The sequence below is a fragment of the Leptidea sinapis genome, chromosome 19 (genome assembly GCF_905404315.1).
Source record: "Leptidea sinapis chromosome 19, ilLepSina1.1, whole genome shotgun sequence".
NCBI lineage: Eukaryota > Metazoa > Arthropoda > Insecta > Lepidoptera > Pieridae > Leptidea > Leptidea sinapis.
Window position 1 is genome coordinate 3,767,968 of NC_066283.1, and position 20,590 is coordinate 3,788,557.

At 39.1% G+C, this 20,590-nt stretch overlaps 3 protein-coding genes across 5 annotated transcripts in view; 2 read left to right on the forward strand and 1 right to left on the reverse strand.

Moving 5' to 3' along the window:
- Positions 1-3,014, forward strand: part of LOC126969885 (dual specificity protein phosphatase CDC14A-like) — a 27,894-nt gene extending 24,880 nt beyond the window's left edge. For both annotated transcript variants that reach the window (XM_050815481.1, XM_050815482.1), the window contains 4 exons: positions 638-780; positions 1,438-1,481; positions 2,286-2,402; positions 2,868-3,014. In XM_050815481.1, coding sequence (XP_050671438.1) covers positions 638-780; positions 1,438-1,481; positions 2,286-2,402; positions 2,868-2,970 — 407 coding nt within the window. In that variant the 3' untranslated portion in view covers positions 2,971-3,014. The remainder of the gene's footprint in view (positions 1-637; positions 781-1,437; positions 1,482-2,285; positions 2,403-2,867) is intronic.
- LOC126969947 (protein NDUFAF4 homolog) overlaps positions 1-12,885 on the forward strand; it is a 16,687-nt gene extending 3,802 nt beyond the window's left edge. Inside the window, exon 2 of the transcript XR_007730498.1 lies at positions 12,852-12,885. The gene's annotated coding sequence lies outside the window, so the exon portion shown is untranslated. The remainder of the gene's footprint in view (positions 1-12,851) is intronic.
- Positions 3,011-20,590, reverse strand: part of LOC126969899 (N6-adenosine-methyltransferase subunit METTL3) — a 25,093-nt gene continuing 7,513 nt past the window's right edge. For both annotated transcript variants that reach the window (XM_050815520.1, XM_050815518.1), the window contains exons 6-13: positions 19,273-19,477; positions 15,822-15,907; positions 14,647-14,742; positions 13,992-14,136; positions 13,011-13,158; positions 8,309-8,420; positions 7,978-8,044; positions 3,011-5,691 (exon numbers count right to left, since the gene is read on the reverse strand). In XM_050815520.1, the coding sequence (XP_050671477.1) occupies positions 5,565-5,691; positions 7,978-8,044; positions 8,309-8,420; positions 13,011-13,158; positions 13,992-14,136; positions 14,647-14,742; positions 15,822-15,907; positions 19,273-19,477 (986 nt within the window). In that variant the 3' untranslated portion in view covers positions 3,011-5,564. The remainder of the gene's footprint in view (positions 5,692-7,977; positions 8,045-8,308; positions 8,421-13,010; positions 13,159-13,991; positions 14,137-14,646; positions 14,743-15,821; positions 15,908-19,272; positions 19,478-20,590) is intronic.

Here is a 20,590-nt window from a genome sequence, read left to right on the forward strand (position 1 = left end):
GGCTGGCAATGCTGCTGTGTTTCCTCTGGTGTTACAAGAGAATGTGGGCGGCGGTGATCACTTAACATCAGGTACCCTCGTTTCCCTCCTTCCATAAAAAAACTACTGTCAACTACACATACAATAATAGTACAGGCGAGCTGTACTGCGCGATGTGACAGGATAAGTTTGGGTTTTACAGCCAAGTTCGAGCAAACACCAGGAGCAAGTAGCAATCTGCGGGCAACATCAATACAGTGCAGCTCTGTGTTGCCCGTTTAATGGTTCGAGTTGATACTGGCCTGTCGGTTTAATAAGTAATACGTTGTGAAGTTGTACAAAAAGCTTCCTGCTTGGATCGACTATTCTATTAAGCCTTAAATTCTGAGTTAGACTATGTCTCTTAACTCAGTGTGCCGCTTGGCAAAGGCCTGCTCTAGCTCTTTCCATTGGAGTCTGTCGTGGGTCACTCTTCTCCAGTTCGGGCCCGCTTTGAGTTTGAGTTCATTCTCCCATCTTGTTCGAGGTCTACTCTGGCTCCGTGTGGAACCTCTTGGGTACCAATTAGTGACAATTTTGCTCCATTTTTCCTGGCTATCTCTCCAGCATGTGGCCAGTCCATTTGATCGACTACTGATACGTTTTGTAATCCTATTAGTAACGGGAACACGTGACGGATCGATTGGCGCAGCTTCCCTGGGGGCCAGACGGGACGCACCCGCTCCGTCGCGACCAGCGCCCTCCGTGAGGTCTGACGAGCGCCCCCTGGCGACACAGGGCGACATGCTCAACAGTATTAAGGTATCATTAACGTAACAAAAAGTTATATCTCTCACTTCTGGGCTTAGTTATACAAATTAAAGGAGAATGCCCATTTGCCGCCTAGTTTTTTAAAATGAAATGAATATAGTAATTATTAGCTTAATTTTTGCCATAATCTCGCCATTCACGTCACGTCGTCATACGAATTGCTTTGATTTTGAGGTTATGTTACATTTTATCAAATAACATCAAAACCCGGGTTTTGATTTAAAAATAATAACTGGGGGGTAATCAGTGGGTGTTTACGTGTCATCTAAAAGAACTTTGAATTTGCAAGTCTAGGCAGTGGTCCATAAATTTTTGGGCAATCTCCTTTGTAACCAATGAACGATCCAGGACTCGAACCCGCGAACGGTTGGCTCAGTAGGTAAGAGCGCTCGGAGGAACCCGAGAGGTCGCAGGTTGGAGTCCCGCATCGTTCATTGGTTACAAAGGAGATTGCCCAAAATTTTAATTTGTATCATTATCGTTTCTTACTACTTTTGCTGAAGTAACTGAAATCTCATGTTAGTATAAGAAATCATCCGTTTACTCGGTTTGTGTCGTGATATTCATAACTACCTAGTTACATTTTTGATTTGATTTAATTAACTCATTAAAGATTTTACAAAATAAAAGAAAACAATTTATTTTCAGTTCCAACGACGATGGCGTGAAACACTCAATACGGAACAAGTCTGGTGAGTTAGCAATGTATTAACATTGTAATAATAATAATATTATCATCAATGAGGTTGGCAGTTGGTGACGTCGAGCGTTCTGATTGGTAGATGCGTAAATCTGGTACTTATTAATTTTTTTATACCTAGTGTTAAGTCAAGTCATAGGTAGTTACCTATACCTAAATTAGTGTTAAGTTTTTGCATGCTTTTCATATAAGCTGGACAGAGGACACATTGTAGTACTTATTTAAGATCTGGACACACCGTATTCCAAAACACAATAAGGAACATACATACAGGAGAAGCTAATAAAAATCATGTAATAAATAATTTCATTTCATTTCTAGATTTATTATAATATCATGAATGATTCAACATCTTTTTGTTGGTTGGTTGAACCACTGTTCTTAGATCACTTCACACTATATTAGAGGGAGATTTGTCAACTAACTTCATAGTCTCGGAAAATTATAACGCGGTTCCCGTGCGACAATAAAAATAAACACCCATTTTTTTTCTATAATGCGCAATATCCAATGAAATGCTACTTGAAAGCTATGTATGTGTTATATTTTGACGACCCTATAACCCAGTGGTTATTGACCCTGCCTACTGAGCTTGAGGTCACGGGTTCAAATCCCGGTAGGTGCAATCATTTATATGATGAATATGAATGTCTGTTTCCGAATCATGGATGTTTGTTTTTATGTATTAAATATATCGTTGTCTTGCACCCATAGTACAGGGTATGCCTAGTTTGAGGCAAGATAATTTGTGTAAGAGTGTGTCAATATTATTATTTGTATTAACAATTTTTTTTAGTTCTGTAAAGGACAAGCCAAGTGTGCGTAACGTGCCTTCGAAAGTCGTCGAGGGCGCAGCAGTTATCCCACGACGGCCAAGCATATTGCCAGGATTTCCGTCCAGATATTATCTTGGGTTTGTAATATTATCATTTTTATGCCTATTACTGTTTGCGAAACTGAAGTGGCAGTGGACAGGGCACATAGTTTGACGGACAGATGGCCGTTGGGGCAGTAAAGTACTCGAATGGCGACCACGTACTGGTAGAGCTCCCCATAAGATGGATCGATGATGTGGTCAAGATCGCCGGAGTAGGTTGGATGAGGGCAACGCAGGACTGAACGTCGTGCAGATCTTTGGGCCTTTTCCCTTGATATACCTCACTTCTGGGATTAAATATATTGACAATCAATTTCCTAATTTACAATTATTGAGCTACAGCCTGAGAGTTGAACAAGTCATACCAAGATTTACGATCCATGCGTCACTCGAACGGTTGTCTCAGTTGGTAAGAGCGCTCGGACAGAACGCGCGAGGCGCAGGTTCGAGTCATCGCTCACAAATTTTTGTTACAAGTGTAACTGACTTAAATATTTTCAGTTCAAAGGAACAGACAACGCCATCTAAAGGTTTCGTCACATCGAGACCAGGTTCACCGACCGGGCGACGTATACAAATGCCATTCTTCAAAAACCCACTGTAGCATACATGACAAGTTTTTATGCAAATAAATGAAACACAAGTTAATTGGTTGGTTTTATTTATAATAAAAAGTAGCGCTTAGATATAGAATACAAATTAAATATGTACAAACAATATATATTACAGTTTGTCCGAAGCAGCTGAACTGCGCCTTAAATATGTGCGGGGTGAGGCGGGTGAAACAATACATACTTAAAATATTAACGGTGTGTGCTTAAGACAAGAAGTGTTAGACTTTATGTGAGGTAACAAATATGAAAATACATTTTGTTTTAAGTACTCATAAAGTTATAACATTTCCCCATATCGAAGGATTGGCGAATAGGCTTAGTTCTGCAGCATATGCGGTTAAGAAAGTTAGACGTTTAACTGACAGATACGGCGCGACTAGTATACTTTAGTTATTTTCATAGTATTATGTCCTATGGTATATTGTTATGGGGCAGTGCGGCCGATATAAATACCATCTTTGTGCTGCAGAATAGGCTATTCGCTCGATTTATAACCTAGGTCCTAAAGAACCATTAAGAGAAAAATTTAAAGAAATAAACATTTTGACTGTTGCTTCTCAATACATATTTGATACACGTTGAATTTTCTGGAAACTGTGACATTCATAATGTTAACACGAGGAATAAACATAAACTTGTTATGCCTACTACTGGTTTGGGTCGAGTTAGTAAGTCTTTTGTTGAGCGATGTATATGCTTCTACAATATGATCCCAGAAAATGTACAAAACAAATGTGTTACGAAATTTAAAAGAATTGTTAAAAAACGTTTGTGTGGGAAAAGTTTTCGATTTTCTTAATGACACCACGGACTGGGAATAAAGCGAACACCCTCAGGCTCTTTAATTATAAATGTTTATTGTACGATATCACATTGTAATCCATATTTTTATATTTAAAAAAAAGCCCGCTGAGTTTCTTGCGCCCATTCTTCTCAGGTCTGAGGCAGTCTCTTTTGAATGGGTGGTAGTTTTTGACGTTCAATAAGTGATTTTGAATCCTATTTTGAATAAAAATATTTGAATTTGAATAAACAACTCAACTGAACTAACTTTTATTATTTCCAAAAAAAACTACGACGAAACGAAAGCTTTAAAAAGTTTTTCAACAATAAACAATATTATATAAATAAAGACATCATCGCATCCCATCAAGCGAAAGCAGTACTTTTAATAGTGCTCGATTGTGGTAAGAGTTGCTGTAGTTCAAAAATTTAACGTTGAGCAGTGCACCTAAAGAATTCATCAGAAAAAACAGAGCTGTAGTAAACCCCGTACTTAACATATTTTAAATATAGCCCGCACCCACTACCCCGCACGGCGCCCCTCGTTCGTCTAGAGCGCACAGTACCGACAGCATATTTGTCGTATTGAATAGATGATATTAGTGTTTTTATCTACACCCATGCTTTAAATCCTCTATTAAAGATTCTGAAACAGTTAGCTTATTGCCAAACTTAAAACACCCAATGTTCTAATAACCATTACATCAACCAAACGAGTGTTGTAATGTTGTACTGAATTTCATAACAACACTCCCTATGTTTTTTCGATCCCTTCATGCGCAATGACTTCCAACAGACAGCCACATTATTTTTGCTCGCGAATTTCAAAAAAAGAACTTCTTCGTTTACGCGCGTTCCACACTACCAGAACGTCTCGCGCCGTTAAAAAAAACTAGGTTATTCGAATCCCCGCCATTTTTCCTGACAAAATGAGCGATTCAAGTTTTGACAGCACACCGCCGGATATTTTAAACGGTGCAAAAGAACAATGTTCAAGTGAATTTTAATAAATATTACACTATACAAAATGTAGGTAAATAAATATTTTTTTTCATTAATACTTAATTTATTTGTATATAATCAGTAATTGATGATATTAGGTTACTATTAGAACTGGCTGTTTTAATGTAAGCAGTAAGCTGTGTCAGAATCTTTTAGAGGATTCATATTATTGGTGTAGATAAAGTCTTGTATGCAACTGTTGATAATTAGGTATTAAAACACTCATGTTATACTATTATCACACTCACTCACACACAATCACATTCGTGTTTTAATACCTCTCATTACACAACAGTTGCATAAATAACTATAAAATTATTTTCTTTCTTGAGTTTGTGTTGACATTAATATGGGAAGCACAATTTGCAGTGAAACTTTAATAATGTTTCGTTTTTCTTTTACATCCCACTGCCCAAGCTGTCGTATCAAGTGTCAGATCATGGAAATTAATTACAATAGTGATACTAATTAAGTACAAATCATATTTATGTTAATTTAAATACAATAAACAAAAAAAGTCCAAAATATTTTTTTGCTAACCGTACCGCATTCGTCGGAGTGACGTTACAATGGACGTACAACATATACAGTAAACTCGTATGAATTGTAACACATCACGAATCTACCTCATTATGAGATACGATTCAATGTGGTCGCACTGCGCCCGTCCTCCTAAGAATTTCAGACGAAATGTCCCATGTGCCTGTATTGCTCACACCTTAGGTCATCTATAGATGACTGACATACACATAAGCAGGCAGGGGTTATCACCAGGCACGTTTTGGGATAAAATAATATACTAGGGCAGCCCTGGATCTGGTGGTGGTGGCGCCATGCAGTTACCATCCGGGTAGCGCTTCTTAAATGCTGCTATTAAGTCAGAGTCCACCAATCGTACCCCATCCACTTGGTTCCCCAAGGTTATCCTGGAAATATAACATTTTTTATGGAAGAACAGTACTAATAAGCGTAGGGGTCGTGGTAAGTCTTTACATACATACACAAAATCACGCCTCTTTCCCGTAGGGGTAGGCAGAGACTACTTCTTTCCATTTGCTACGATCCTTACATACTTGTTTCGCTTCGTCCACTTTCATTATTCCTTTCATATATGCTCTCCGGTCAGGGTACTCTTGACCTGGCCTTTTTTCAAGACGTCCCTGATTTGATCTTGAAACGTCCGCCTAGGTTTACCCCTTCCAACACTTTCATTCACACTGGCCTTATACACTTTCTTCTTCATTCATTCTCTCGACATGTCCACACCATCTCAGCATACCTTTCTCAATTTTTGTCACAACATCTTCTTTCAGACCACAACGTTTCCTTATCTCACTATTTCTTATCCTGTCACTCAGTTTAACTCCTATCATACTTCTCAACGCTCTCATCTCAACTGCATTTATTCCGCTTTCATGTTTCTTCTGCCATACCCAACTTTCACTTCCGTACATGAGTGTTGGAACCAACACCCCCTCATGCATACGTTAAGTGTAAGTCTTTAACACCAGTCGATCTCTTACAACACCAGAGGAATCTCCGGAGCGTTACATGTAATGGATCTTTTATTAAAACATAACCATATAAACGAGATATTGATTTACAATGAAACTTTAACTTATCAGGGCGTAGAGTTGTAGGGGTATACCAGTGGGAGGCTCCTTTGCACACAATCTAGCCAGCAGTTTGTGGGTATCCCAACGGCGGTAATTCTGCCGTGAAGCAGTAATATATAAGCATTATTGTGTTTCGGTCTGAAGGGCGCCGTAGCTAGTGAAATTACTGGGCAAATGAGACTTAACATCTTATGTCTCAAGGGTTGTAGTGCCTCTCAGAATTTTTGGATAATTCAAGAATCCTGAGCGGCACTGCATTGTACTTAATGGGTAGGGCGTATCAACTAGCATCAGCTGAACGTCCAGATCGTCTCGGCCCTTACTGTCATTAAAAAAGGGTTCACACTTTTTGCCAGCTCGTTGGCAAATTAGGGCGGTTAAAAAACATTTAATTATGTGTACCTACATACTTAACTACTACTTACTCTTAACTAAACAATACACAAATAAAATTTGAAAACAAAATTTTATGAACGATGAGGGATTCGAACCCACGATTTCTCGCGTTCCGTGCGACTGCTCTCCCAACTGAGCCAACCGATCGACCGTGGCTTACCTTGGTTATTACTTTGTATATTTTATTAAAAAGAGCGCAACAAAAAGAATGCTGGGAGAGTTTCTTGCGCCATTTGTTTTCGTAGTGGTAGTGTTAGAGGTGACATTAAAAATACAGAAAAAAATGCATTTCTACTTATGTTCTATAATTATTACAGATGTTCTTGTCTTTCGTATGTTTTGTTTGGATATACGCTTGTATATTGTCTCTACATACATACATACACACTCACGCCATGTTCCCGTCGGGGTAGGCAGAGACAATAGAATGCCATTTGCTTCTATCCTTACAGACCTCACGCGCTTCCTCTACATTCATTACTCTTTTCATACATGCTCACCGGTTGCGGGTGCTTCGGACCACTCCTTTTCTCAAAACGTCCCCAATTTGGTCGACGAATGTTCTACGAGGTCTCCGCGACCGACTAAATGCTCACATAATGCCTCTATTTATTTAGGGTATGTGTGGATTGATGCATCTACTATACTCAATAACTCTTGTGTTTATAAGTATTAATTTACTTTTTTTTTTTCTTTTTTTGACTTACTCATGTAAGCCTTTCAGTTTTTGACATTTGAGTATTTTTGTTGCGTCACTTTGCATATATTGTAATTAAAATGATTTGTAAAACAACTAAAATGTAAATCTTGACTTAAAAGAGTGGCAATGAGTTTCTTGCTACATCTTCTCATTAGCTCAACCCTTTACGAAGTAGCGGTAAATTCAATAAGAAACAATATTTTTTTTGACATTCATAAGTGTCATTTCCGTGACCTACATGAATAAAGTGTTTATGAATTTAAATTTGACTTGCCCACACACACTTGCCTTATATATTTGATGCGTCATTCTTTCTTCACTCATTCGCTCCACGTGTCCAAACCATTTCAGCATTCCTTTTTCAGTTCTTGTCACAACATCCTCTTTCAAACCACAGCGCGCTCGTATTACCGCATTCGGAATATTGTTTCTATGATCGATATAATTAGATAGATATAAGAAAAAGGACTGTAGAAATATTAAATAGTATAAAAACTCACCAGTTCGGTTGTACGTTGTGTGGTCGACCAAATAATTCTATCTTTCTTGTTCCCGGGCTGAGCCGTTCTGTAATATGCCATCACATATGTTATTTGTTATGTTTTAAAGTGATACTACACAAATAAAACTAAAAACAAAATTTTATGAATGATGCGGGACTCGAACCCGCGACCTATCGCGTTCGGTGCGAGCTCATTCCAACTGAGCCAACCGTTCGAGTGAAAAATATATTATATGTTCATAGAGGAATAGTAATAAAAGCCATAAAAGAGGTGCCGATTAAATCAAGATTTTTACTTCCAAGTCTTTTAGATACAATAAATGTCTTACCTATAATACCATATATTTCGTCCGGTTTATGTGAAGTTGCCCTAACCTCAGCCACAATGACGTCACAATCCAAACCCCTATTCAAATTGTCTGGGTTGCCCTTCATACCAACCTAAGATAAAAATTTATTTATTAAACGGACATAATATGACACAAATCAATCTCTTACTACAAACAAAACAGAAAAATAATATAGCCTATGTTATGTAACAAATTCAAACGTCATTTATTCATTTACTTCCCAAATATTACACTTACGTATGACAATGTCATACAATTTACCACTATTTCGGAAAAGTTGGGTGGATTCGCCGCAATTTTATATTATCTTTGTTATGGCAAATTATAGTGCAGACGATCCCTAAAAAAAAAACATGAGAGCCATAGACAACAGACGCATTGGTATCTGAGTGGCTAATCCAGTTGTCTCCTGTGCCGGTTGATAGCAAAATTGTCACCGGTCTGTCTGCACAGTTTTGCACGCAATAGGCATATAATATTTTAATACTTTATCAACGACCTAATCGCATCACATAAAGTTCTCTGTGTAAAGCAACTCATAAATTTTTTCTACAAACACCGAGAGGACTGTAACACCCACTTTAGCACCAGGAGTTCATAAAGGATTAGCGGGGGCCCCCACCTGCAGACCATCTCTCCTCGGAATCTCAGGTATTTCTGTCTATATTTCGCACACTAATCATTTGGGCACTGATGTGTCGAAGTGACAAGAAGTTCATTCCCAATCTCAAAATAATATGTTTGTATGTAAAGTAATATGTAATGCTAGCTGACCCGGCAAACGTTGTTTTGCCATATAAAGTATAATTCACGCGATAGTTTTATAAATAATAGCCTATGTGTTATTCTGGTGTGTAAGCAATATTATTGTAAAGTTTCATCAAAATCCATTGAGTAGTTATTGCGTCAAAGGAGTGCAAACATACATCCAGACATACAAACTTTCACATGTATAATATTAATAGGATTAATTTGTATGCTTCATCATTTTACGAATAATAGTGTAAAGTTTTTTTTTTTTACTATTGACACACATCTACACGAATTATCTTGCCCCAAACTAGGCATAGCTTGTACTATGGGAATAAGAAAATTACATATATTTAACACTATATACTTACTTAAACATACATATAAACATCCATGACTCGGAAAAAAACATCCATATTCATCATATTAATGTTTGCACCTACCGGGATTCCAATCCGGAACCTGAGCTAGACTCAGTAGGCAGGCTCACTAAAAACTGGGCTCTATGGGTCGTCAAATTAAGTTACTACATAATAATTGCCTGGTCACACTAAAGTCTTAAACGATTCTGTATAGTTTTTTTTTTTTTATGAAAATAAGGGACAAGACGAGCAGGACGTTCAGCTGATGGTAATTGATACGCCCTGCCGATTACAATGCAGTGCCGCTTAGGATTCTTGAAACCCCCAAAAATTCTGAGCGGCACTACAACTGCGCCTGTCACCTTGAGACAAGATATTAAGTCTCATTTGCCCAGTAATTTCACTAGCTACGGCGCCCTTCAGACCGAAACACAGTAATGCTTACACATTATTGCTTCACGGCAGAAATAGGCGCCGTTGTGGTACCCATAATCTAGCCGGCATCCTGTGCAAAGGAGCTGGTAAACTGGTAAACACTGGTCACATACTCGATTGGTCCATTTGTTTTAAATATTCCGTGTGTTGGTCAAATTAAATGTAGCAATAATTATTGATTGTGTTAGGTTATAATACTATAAAACGAAACCACTAAAATATTTGTATGTCTATGTATGTGCAACAAAATATGATAGCGGTATTAAAACGAGCCGGGTAGAGCCGAGTAGAGCCGGAGAATCCCTCCCCGAGCATTCGCGCTCGGGCTGCCCCTCGTATTCTGGGGAGGGCACAGTACCGCGTATGTCATAGGACAAACAGGGCAGCAACACCACGGCACCCTGCTCCACGCTTAATGCGGACTTTTGTAACATCCGGGGAATTCACTCCAACTTAAACGCCGTCCACCACCACCTTGAGACGGCGCAGCAAGCCTTGTGTTTCCTTACGGAGGCGCAGATATCTCCACCTAGCGAAACGTCATATGTAACGTACCCCGGGTACAAAATTGAGCACAATTTTTTGCCTCATGGTATGGCCGGGGTATGTGTGTACGTTAGGGAGGATATCTGCTGTCGCCCTCTCGGCAATTTTGAGGGACCTGTCTACTCTCTGGCTCCGCGTAGATTTAGAGGACCGCATCCGCATCTATGTATGTGTTTACAGGTCCCATAGTGCCGATAGTGACGCCCCTCTCGGAACGTCCAACCATTGCCTGGTCAGGAGTGTAGTGCCCATCCGACGCCAACCAGACGCAGACCACCAGCGACCCGTCGCGTTTGGCACTAAAAGTCAGCAGATTAGGATAGGATGCGTCCTACCCTTGGGGCAGGGTTTGTTTCCCTTCGGATGATCCTAATGCCTGCGCCGTTGCAGTAGCCGATGTGATACTGCAGGGCATGGATATTTTTATACCAAGCTCTGTAGTACCGACCGGTGGCAGATCACATGATGGTGGTTCGATGCGTCAGTTAAAGCAGCACCTGACTGCAAAAAACAGGCGTATTGAACTTGGGTTGCGGCGCTGGGCACAAAGGATCCGAACTGCAAAGTTCTTAAGAGGAAATATAACCGTGCCTCCAGATTTTTTAAGCGGCAAATCGCCCGTACGAAATCGAAGCACGTCGTCAAAATCAGCGAGCAGCTTTCCAGTTACCCGACCGGAACACGCAAGTTCTGGTCGTTGTCGAAAGCTGCTCTTGGTAACTTCAACCAGCCGTCCATGCCGCCATTGCACATGAGGAATGACACCCTGGCCCATACGGCAAAAGAGAAAGCCGATCTCCTTTGCGCTCTTTTCGCCTCCAACTCGACTCTTGACGACAACGGTAAAACACCGCCGACCATCCCGCGGTGTCAGAGCTCTATGCCTGAAGTACAGTTCAGACAGAAAACTGTTAGGCGAGCTCTATTTTCGTTGGACGTCAGGAAGTCGAGCGGGCCGGATGGCATTTCTCCAATCGTGCTTAGAAAGTGTGCCCCTGAGTTGACGCCGGTGCTAACGCGTTTATTCCGGCACTCTTATCCCAAAGGCGTAGTCCGTGACTCATGGAAGTCAGCCCTTGTCCATCCGATCCAAAAAAAAAGGAGACAGTTCGGATCCGGCAAACTACAGGCCTATTGCTATTACCTCCCTGCTCACCAATATCATGGAGAGCATAATTTGCAGCCAGCTTTTGGTATACCTAGAGGGTCACCAGTTGATCAACGACCGGCTTTCGCCATGGTCGGTCGACTGGCGATCTTCTGGTATACCTAACACATAGATGGGCGGTGGCAGTTAGCCTGGATATAGCGAAGGCCTTTGATCGTGTATGGCGCTCCTCTCGAAACTTCCATCATTTGGGCTTCTCGAGAGTTTATGCAAGTGGACCTCCAGCTTCCTCACTGGGCGCAGCATACAAGTCGTTGTCGACGGTTTTTGCTCGAATTCCAAGCCCGTGAACGCTGGAGTGCCCCAAGGCTGTGTGCTATCTCCCACGCTGTTTCTGCTGCATATCAGTGATATGTTGGACACCTCCAACATGCATTGCTATGCAGACGACAGCACTGGTGATACCGTATACACGGGCCATGCTGGTCTCTTTCGGGAAAACGACGACCAGTGCCGAGAGAAACTTGTGTCTTCAATCGAGTCCTCTCCCGAGAAGGTCGCGGAATAGGGTAAATTGAACCTTGTCCAATTTAACCCCCAGAAGACTCAAGTTTGCGCGTTTACCACTAAATAAACCCCATTTGTCGTATCACCACTCTTCGACAACACTTCCCTTAAAGCCTCGCCTAGTATCGGAATACTGGATCTCGAAATCTCGAGCGATTGCCAATTCCGTGGCCATCTGGAGGGCAAAGCCCAATTGGCTTCGAAGAAGCTGAGCGTCATCAATAGAGCACGGCAATACTTCAAGCCAGCCCACATTCTAGCGCTCTACAAAGCGCAGGTCCGGCCAGACATGGAGTATTGCTATATCTCTGGTCTGGCGCACTCCAGTATCAGCTCGATCCATTTGACCGCATGCAACGCAGAGCAGCTGGAATTGTCGGGGAGCCAGTGCTCTGTGAACGGCTGGATCACTTGGCGTTTGCGTAGAGACGTCGCTTCGTTGTGTGTCTTCTACCGCATTTATCACGGGGAGTGTTCCGAAGAGCTGTTTAACCTGATTCCTGCCGCCGAATTCCACCTTCGCACGACACGCCACAAGTTAGGATATCATCCTCACCATCTGGATGTGTGGCTGTCCTCCACAGTGCGGTTTTCAAGGAGCTTTCTTCCACGTACTACAAAGCTGTGAAATGGGCTTCCTTGTGCGGTGATTCCGGGACGATACGACATGGGTACCTTCAAAAAAAGCGCGTATACCTTCCTTAAAGGCCGGCAAGGCTCTTGTGATTCCTCTGGTGTTGCAAGAGAATGTGAGCGGCGGTGATCACTTAACACCAGGTGACCCGTACGCTCGTTTGTCCTCCTATTCCAAAAATGTCTAACAAGACGAAACATGTGCCTACTCTTAAATTTGTAACAACTTTACTTGTGAATGTTTCTGGAAAATAAAGAACTTATGCTTTACATAACTCACAAGACAGTGCTCCTTGCCGTGGTTCAGCCAGTGTCCGGTGCGACCAGTTCGGATGATCCTCTGAAGCTGATTAGTCTTCACCCAGATAAGCTCGTCCACTCGCTCGTACCCCCACAGCTTAAGGCACTCCCGCCCTAGTTCCATCGCTCTGTCCAACACCATTATCAAGCTCAATTTACCAGTGGTAGGCTCAGTTGCACAGGATGCCAGCTAGATTATGGGTACCACAACGGCGCCTATTTCTGCCGTGAAGCAGAATGTGCAAGCATTATTGTGTTTCGGTCTGAAGGGTGCCGTAGCTAGTGAAATTACTGGGCAAATGAGACTTAACATCTTATGTCTCAAGGAGACGGACGCAATTGTAGTACCTCTCAGAATGTTTGGGTTTTCCAAGAATCCTGAGCGGCACTGAATATCAATAACCATCAGCTGAACGTCCTATTCGTCTCGTTACTTATTATCATTAAATAAATTGCCTTTAAATTGTACTTGTAAAATTTTAAAATGTACTAAATATAAATATTTTCGTAGAACATTGTATTTAAGAGTCACTAACCATTACGCGCCAGCATAATTGAGGAAAGATTCAAGAAAAAAGTTCATGTGCGTTTTTTATATCGACTTACTTCAGAAAAATCAATTTTAAAACCACACTGTTCTTGTATAAGCCTACACTATTCCTTTACCTATTAACACGTTCAAACAAAAAAAAAACCTCTTCATTTTTAATTAGTGTAGATTTATTATTTCTGACACTGGTCAACGATTTCCCGAAAGAGAGCATGGCCCGTGTATACGGCATCACCAGTGCTGTCGTCTGCATAGCAATGTATGTTGGAGGTGTCCAACATATCATTGATATGCAGAAGAAACAGTGTAGAAGATAGCACACAGCCTTGGGGCACTCCAGCGTTCACGGGCTTTAAATTCGAACAATAACCGTCGACAATAACCTGAATGGTAACACCTGATATCTATTACCTGCCTGTCACCCAGAGGAATATCAGGCCGCTGTCTTGCAACTGAGGAACTCCTAGACACCTCATCTCGTCATCAGACATTGTCCCGTATGGTAGCTCCATGTGTATGTCCCATGGGGGATCTGCCATTATAACTGCAAACTTACCTTAAAGAAAGAAAAATAATTTTAAATCTGAAACTACCCTCCAAATTAAAATAAATTTATTAATTTATGACAAAAAATGCAACTAAGTATAAATTTTCAAAAGAAGTGACGAGAAACTCATTGTCACTCTTTTAAATCAACAGTTACGGCTATATACTTTTACAAAATAATAATACAATCAACAAAAATATTCAAATGATTCTAATTCAATATGTTACAAAAGGTTATCCTGAATCCTAGAGCAGTGCACATTCACACACATTGCACATAAACCAGCCAACATGTCCTTTACCATATTTTGGAGAAAGGAACGACTCACCCCACATCAAAGCCACAAGTTATATAGAATTTAATGAGGAGTAGGCGATATTTATTTAATTTCTTGCTAGTTTATTTAAAACAATAAAAAACTCAGCGCTGTATTTAATAATACCCCCAAATAAAATTAATAATATCTGATCTCCTACTAAATGTATAAGTTTCAAAGTTGATTAATATGTTTATAATTACCTAAGAACGTCATATCGAGATATCTGAGATCACATTGTATCCATTGTGGAGGAGTCAATGTTAGCACTCCATCCGGCTTCATCACCACCACTGACCCTGAAACCAACATCATCATCAGCGATCAAAAATAAAAAAAAAATTGGAAACAAATATCAGGAAATTTTAAAGCTATTTTAATAATAACAATATTGAAACAAACTTACACAAATTATCTTGCCCCAAATTAGGCATATATATCCTGTGTTATGGGTTGCAAGACAACAATATATTTAATACAATATACTTACTTAAACATACATAAATACATACATAAATTCATATAAACATCCATATTCATCATATAAATGCACCACCCACCGGAATTCGAACCCTGGACCTCTAGCTTAGTAGGTAGGATCGCTAATCACTAGGCTATATAGGTCGTCAATTTTCTCTTGTTATACTGGAGATTCAAAATGATCATCAACTACATACTCCTATTTTTACTAACACGGGTTTACTCACGGTTTATCGGTGTGGGTACCGATTAGTTTCAGACCATTCTGAGGTCCTTCATCTACGCAACTTCATCCGCTGAGCAAAAATCAGCTTCCTCATATGGCCCATAGTTAGCGACCATGTCCTAACTACTATCTATATATATATAAAAATGAATTACTGTTCGTTAGTCTCGCTAAAACTCGAAAACGACTGGACCGATTTGACTAATTATGGTATTGAATTATTTGTGGATGTCCAGAGAAGGTTTAAAAGGTGAATAAATATGAAAATGCTGGGAATGAAATAAAAACAAGTATTTTGTTTTTCCTTTGTTGTGTCCCCAGTTGTTCAGAAATCAAATAAAAAGAATAGTTCAAAATGAATAACTTCTTAGAATTTTTATAGCTTTCTAACTTTCTCAGGAGGTAAAACATATACTTAATTTTAGCCAACTATAGTTGGTAGATGTGTGTGACTGTGGATGGAACAGAATAATATGCAAGATGGCAATGGAATAAAATAATGATTGAAGTTTCCTTTTTGTGTACGATTTGATAATATTTGGTAGGTCTGAGAATCGGTCGTCATCAATTTTTTATACCCCAATTATTTTAATTATTGACCTTTTTCTTATTACTTTATATGGCAATACAACATTTGCTGGGTCCGCTAGTCATATATATTTTTTCTCTTACCATTTTGTCCCAGTTTAGCAGTGGATTCAAGTGCGGTCTTGTTCGTTAAGTTTGGGTCCGTGTTATCCACTTCATAATGTACATATCTGGAACATAATAATATCATTTTATTTCAGTAAATTATTATTAATGGATAAATAATAATAATAGTTTATTTCATCTTTTTCTTACACTCACTGCAAGTAACTTAATTTTTCTAAATATACATTATTTATTAATTATAATTATAATACTAATTATTAACACCTTTCTATCGTTAATTGTATTAATAATAACATTGGAAAACGGTTTTGCAGTGATATTAAAGAGGGTGGCCCTCTGACCCCGAAACTAGTTAAAACTGTATCTTCGGGGTGAGTGATTCCATGACAAATGATAATGACCAATGAAATAATAAATAGAAATTAAATGTGTATGTATGTGTGTGTTTTTTTTTATATGAGAGGGGGGCAAACGGGCAAGAGGCTCAAGGGATCGGGATGGGGAGAGGTGAGGCAACCGCCCATGGACATCCGCAACAACAGGTGTGTCAAGAAATGCGTTGCCGGCCTTTAAGGTATGCTTTTTTCTTGAAGGTCCCTAATTCGTATCTGTTCGGGAAGACCGCTGCCGGTAGTTGATTTCACAAAGTGGCTGTGCGAGGCAAGAAATTTCGGACAAAACGCGCGGTTGTGGAATGCCAGAAGTCTACGTGATGCGGGTGGTACTTTGTACGTAATGTCCGGTGGTGGAATTCGGCCGCTAGAATCAACCCGAACAGCTCCTCTGAGCACTCCCCGTGGTAAAGGCGCTAGAAGATGCAGAGAGAACCCACATCTCTACGCAATGCTAGAGAATCAAGCCGATCGGAGATGACTTGATCGTCGATGATTCGAGCCGCTCTTCGTTGTATGCGGTCAAATGGAAGAAGCTGGTACTGGGGAGCACCCGCCCAGAGGTGAGAACAGTACTCCATGTGAGGCCGAATTTGCGCCTTATAAAGTTGCAGGCGGTGGCTTTTAGTGAATGTAAAGTGTGTGTGTGTGTGTGTGTTTGTTATTTATGAATGAATAGACAGTTTTTCTGGTTCCAAATAATGAAGAAATAGAATCACTTAATTATTATTTCTAATTATATAATTCTCACACACAATACAAATGATACATACATAGAAACACACATTTCATAGGCATAAGAGTAAAGGTATAGGTTCATATTCATATTATATACACATACACATGCAATACACGTGGATTCGTGACCTTGGCCGGGTCATACATTCAGGTGCAACTCAGGGGGGACTCTCAGTGTGAATGTGGCGTAGATGAGGGAAATGTGGACCATATATTAGGGCCGTTCCCAATATACTATCTACAGATACTGTCCCAATATACCCGATAAGTCATTCTTATCGCCTCATATTTGGACGCGTGAATTGCAATTTCCATACAAACTTGTATCACTGGTAAGCTATATGTCGTCCCATTGACAGACAGCGTGTACGGATAAGGTGAGTTACCGTCGATAAATTTATTGGGACAGAAAAGTCAACGATAGATACGATTTTTATATAGACTGAATATTGGGAACGGCCGTTAGTTGTCCTTTAATACATTCTTCTCTATACAATTTTATACCTCCTGAAATTCCCCGCCCTACTTCCTTTAAGTATCTCCTTTCCCTGGTGTTTACTCCATTTGTAAATATTTTATGTAAATATATTAGGAAAAATAAGATTAAGTTTTAAGTAACATTCTTAATACAAACATAAGTATTTATTTATTGTATTACTAGCTGACCCGTCAAACGTTGTTTTGTCATATAAATTGTATTGATCTTTTGCTTGCTAGTTGATAAGAGATGGCGCTAGTTGTATTAATTAGTAACAATCACACTTCTTTCATATTTTGTATAATTCACACTATAGTTTTATAAATTATAGCCTATTTGTTATTCTCGTGTGTAAGCTATATTATTGTAAAGTTTCATCAAAATCTATTCAGTAGATTTTGCGTTAAAGAAGTTCAAACATACATCCAGACATACAAACTTTCACATTTATAATAGTAGTAGTAGGATGTACAAATGTCTGTGTTTTTTTAAGTCGTTTTCTAATTTTACTAACAGCTTGTGTATTTGTTTCAGATTTAAAATAAAAAAACAAAACAGTTGTATTATACAAAGATCATTACCATTAAAACTGGGATGCTCTTCAACACCGTACCTTTACTCACTAATTCGTAGCCTACCTCACCCTGACTTTGGCTCAGCTGTGGTGTCCTTGCCACAAAATAATGAATAGAATAGAACATAAAGATTTTACATTTATGACAAAATCTAATTAATGTTAAAATACAGCTACAAAGTACACATGTTTTAATACTTTAAAAAGTATATATATAAATGTGAAATAACTTGTTATTTTTAAAGTGGTATCACACCTCACTTCTGGGATTAATAATACAAATTAAATTTGTAACCAAAATAAATTAATAAATAGATGGAGCCTCAACAAGAAAGTTGAACAAGACATACCAAAATTTATAATCCATGCGTCACTCGAACGGATGGCTTAGTTGGAAAGAGCGCTCGGACGGAACCCGAGAGGCGTGGTTTCGAGTCTCGCATCGCCTATGAATTTTGGTACAAATTAAATTTGTGTGTTTAATCCCAGTAGTGACGGATATCAATTAAAAATAAGAAACTGTATACAGTATTACCAGTGAGAGGCTCCTTTGCCTATGCCGGCTAGATTATGGGTACCTCAAGGCGCCTATTTCTGCCGTGAAGCAGTAATGTGTAAGCATTACTGTGTTTCGGTCTGAAGGGCGCCGTAGCTAGTGAAATAACTGGACAAATGAGACTTGACATCTTATATCTCAATGTGACGAGCGCAGTTGTAGTGCCGCTCAGAATTTTTGGGTTCTTTCAATAATCTTGAGCGGCATTGCATTGCAATAATATAATATTGACACACTTTTTACACAAATTATCTTGCCCCAAGTTAAGCATATATAGCCTGTGTTATGGGTTACAAGACATTGATATATTTAATACAATATTCTTACTTAAACATGCATAAATACATTCAAACATCCATGACTTGGAAACAAACATCCATATTCATCATATAAATGCTTGCATTGTAATTGTAATGAGCAGGGCGTAACAAATTTCCATCAGCTGAACAACCTGCTCGTGTCGTCCTTTATTTTCATAAAAAAAAATACAATTCAATTAATCAAATAAACCGCTCGTACAAGAATAGCAATTTACAAATAAAATTTGAAAAACAAAATTTTACGAACGACGCGGGATTCGAACCCACGACCTCCGGCGTTCCGTGCCGGTGCTCTAACCAACTGAGCTAACCGTTCGAGTACCGCCTCGTTATAAAATTCTGTTTGCTTTGTTCAACTCTCAGGTTGTGGGCTTCATCTACAGGATCTACTTTACACTAATAGATATTTACTTGCAACTATCCATATGGAAACAGGTGTTCAGGAAGGAACAGTCTCCGAGCGACTCGTCTGTATGCCCCTGTATGATCTTCTTGAAGTGCAGCTTCTTACAGGTGTACTGTGTATGTTTGTCCTTTAGGTCCCCGTCCTGCGACTTAAAGGAGCGCACGCATTCGGCGCGGGTTCCGTGAGGGCAAAACTCCATTACTTGTGCGCCTAAAATTAAATTTAAATTAAGTTCAGGTGACATACTTTCTGCAGTTCGAGACGAAAGCAAAAAAGCGCTTTTGGGTCCAGTTCAAAAAGGTTGATGCATCCATTATAGGATTTTTGAATTTATTTATATTGTTGGAGAATCCACAGCTGAATACTTTACACAGTCACATGATAAAATAACAGAAAGCCATTTACAGATTCTCACGAGTAGCTATGTAAAATATAAAACAAAAACAAAGTGAGAGTTACGTATACGAATCAAATGCTTAACACTAATGTATTAACTATCTAATTAGATATTATCAGCTCGACCACCAAATTGACCAAAGAACTCATTTCCTAATTGAAGCTTAATGGAATCAGAGCTGCTACGGAATAAGTCAATATCTAATTGTTTTGATAATTTGTTGAAGTTATTGCTGAGACGTACGATGAATGAATTTTGACGATAGTTAGTGCTGACGGGGGATATAAAGATAGGAGAATATTTACGATATTATACTTCTCTAGGCGCATTATGAAAAAAATATGAGAGTGAAATTTGTGATGCGCATCTCTGTAACACAAAAGTAAGTTGGTTCCTAAAATTTTCAGAAGTTTGCGACATTCGTTTTTTTTTTGGTTTCCTCGTCCTTTATTAGGATAGGCAAAGGGTTCAAGCCCGTACAGCCGTTCGTTATTTAATAATTAATTGTCCAAGCCATCGTTGCAAGAATTTTACAATATTGGTCTTTCTAGTATGAGGAATTAATAATTTTAAGGATTTTTGCTTCGTACATACATACATAAATACACACACCCTTTTTTTTGTTTATACAGTTTATTCTTTATTACTTTTTATAAAATATTTCATATTTATAACGTTTTTCACTAACACTTACTTACAAACTTATTTGTTATGTATATTACAGCCATTATATACTTCTCATGAGCTCTACTTTTTCCGAAAAAATAGTAGATTCAGTAATTTAAAAAAATATTTATAGTGACAATTCAAAAGCGCTTAGTTTAAGCCTAACTGAATAAAAGTTTTTTACTCCTGTTTTTTTTTATTTATGTATTTATATTAAAGTTTACAAAAGAAAATACTTAAAGCTAGCATCAGAAAACCAC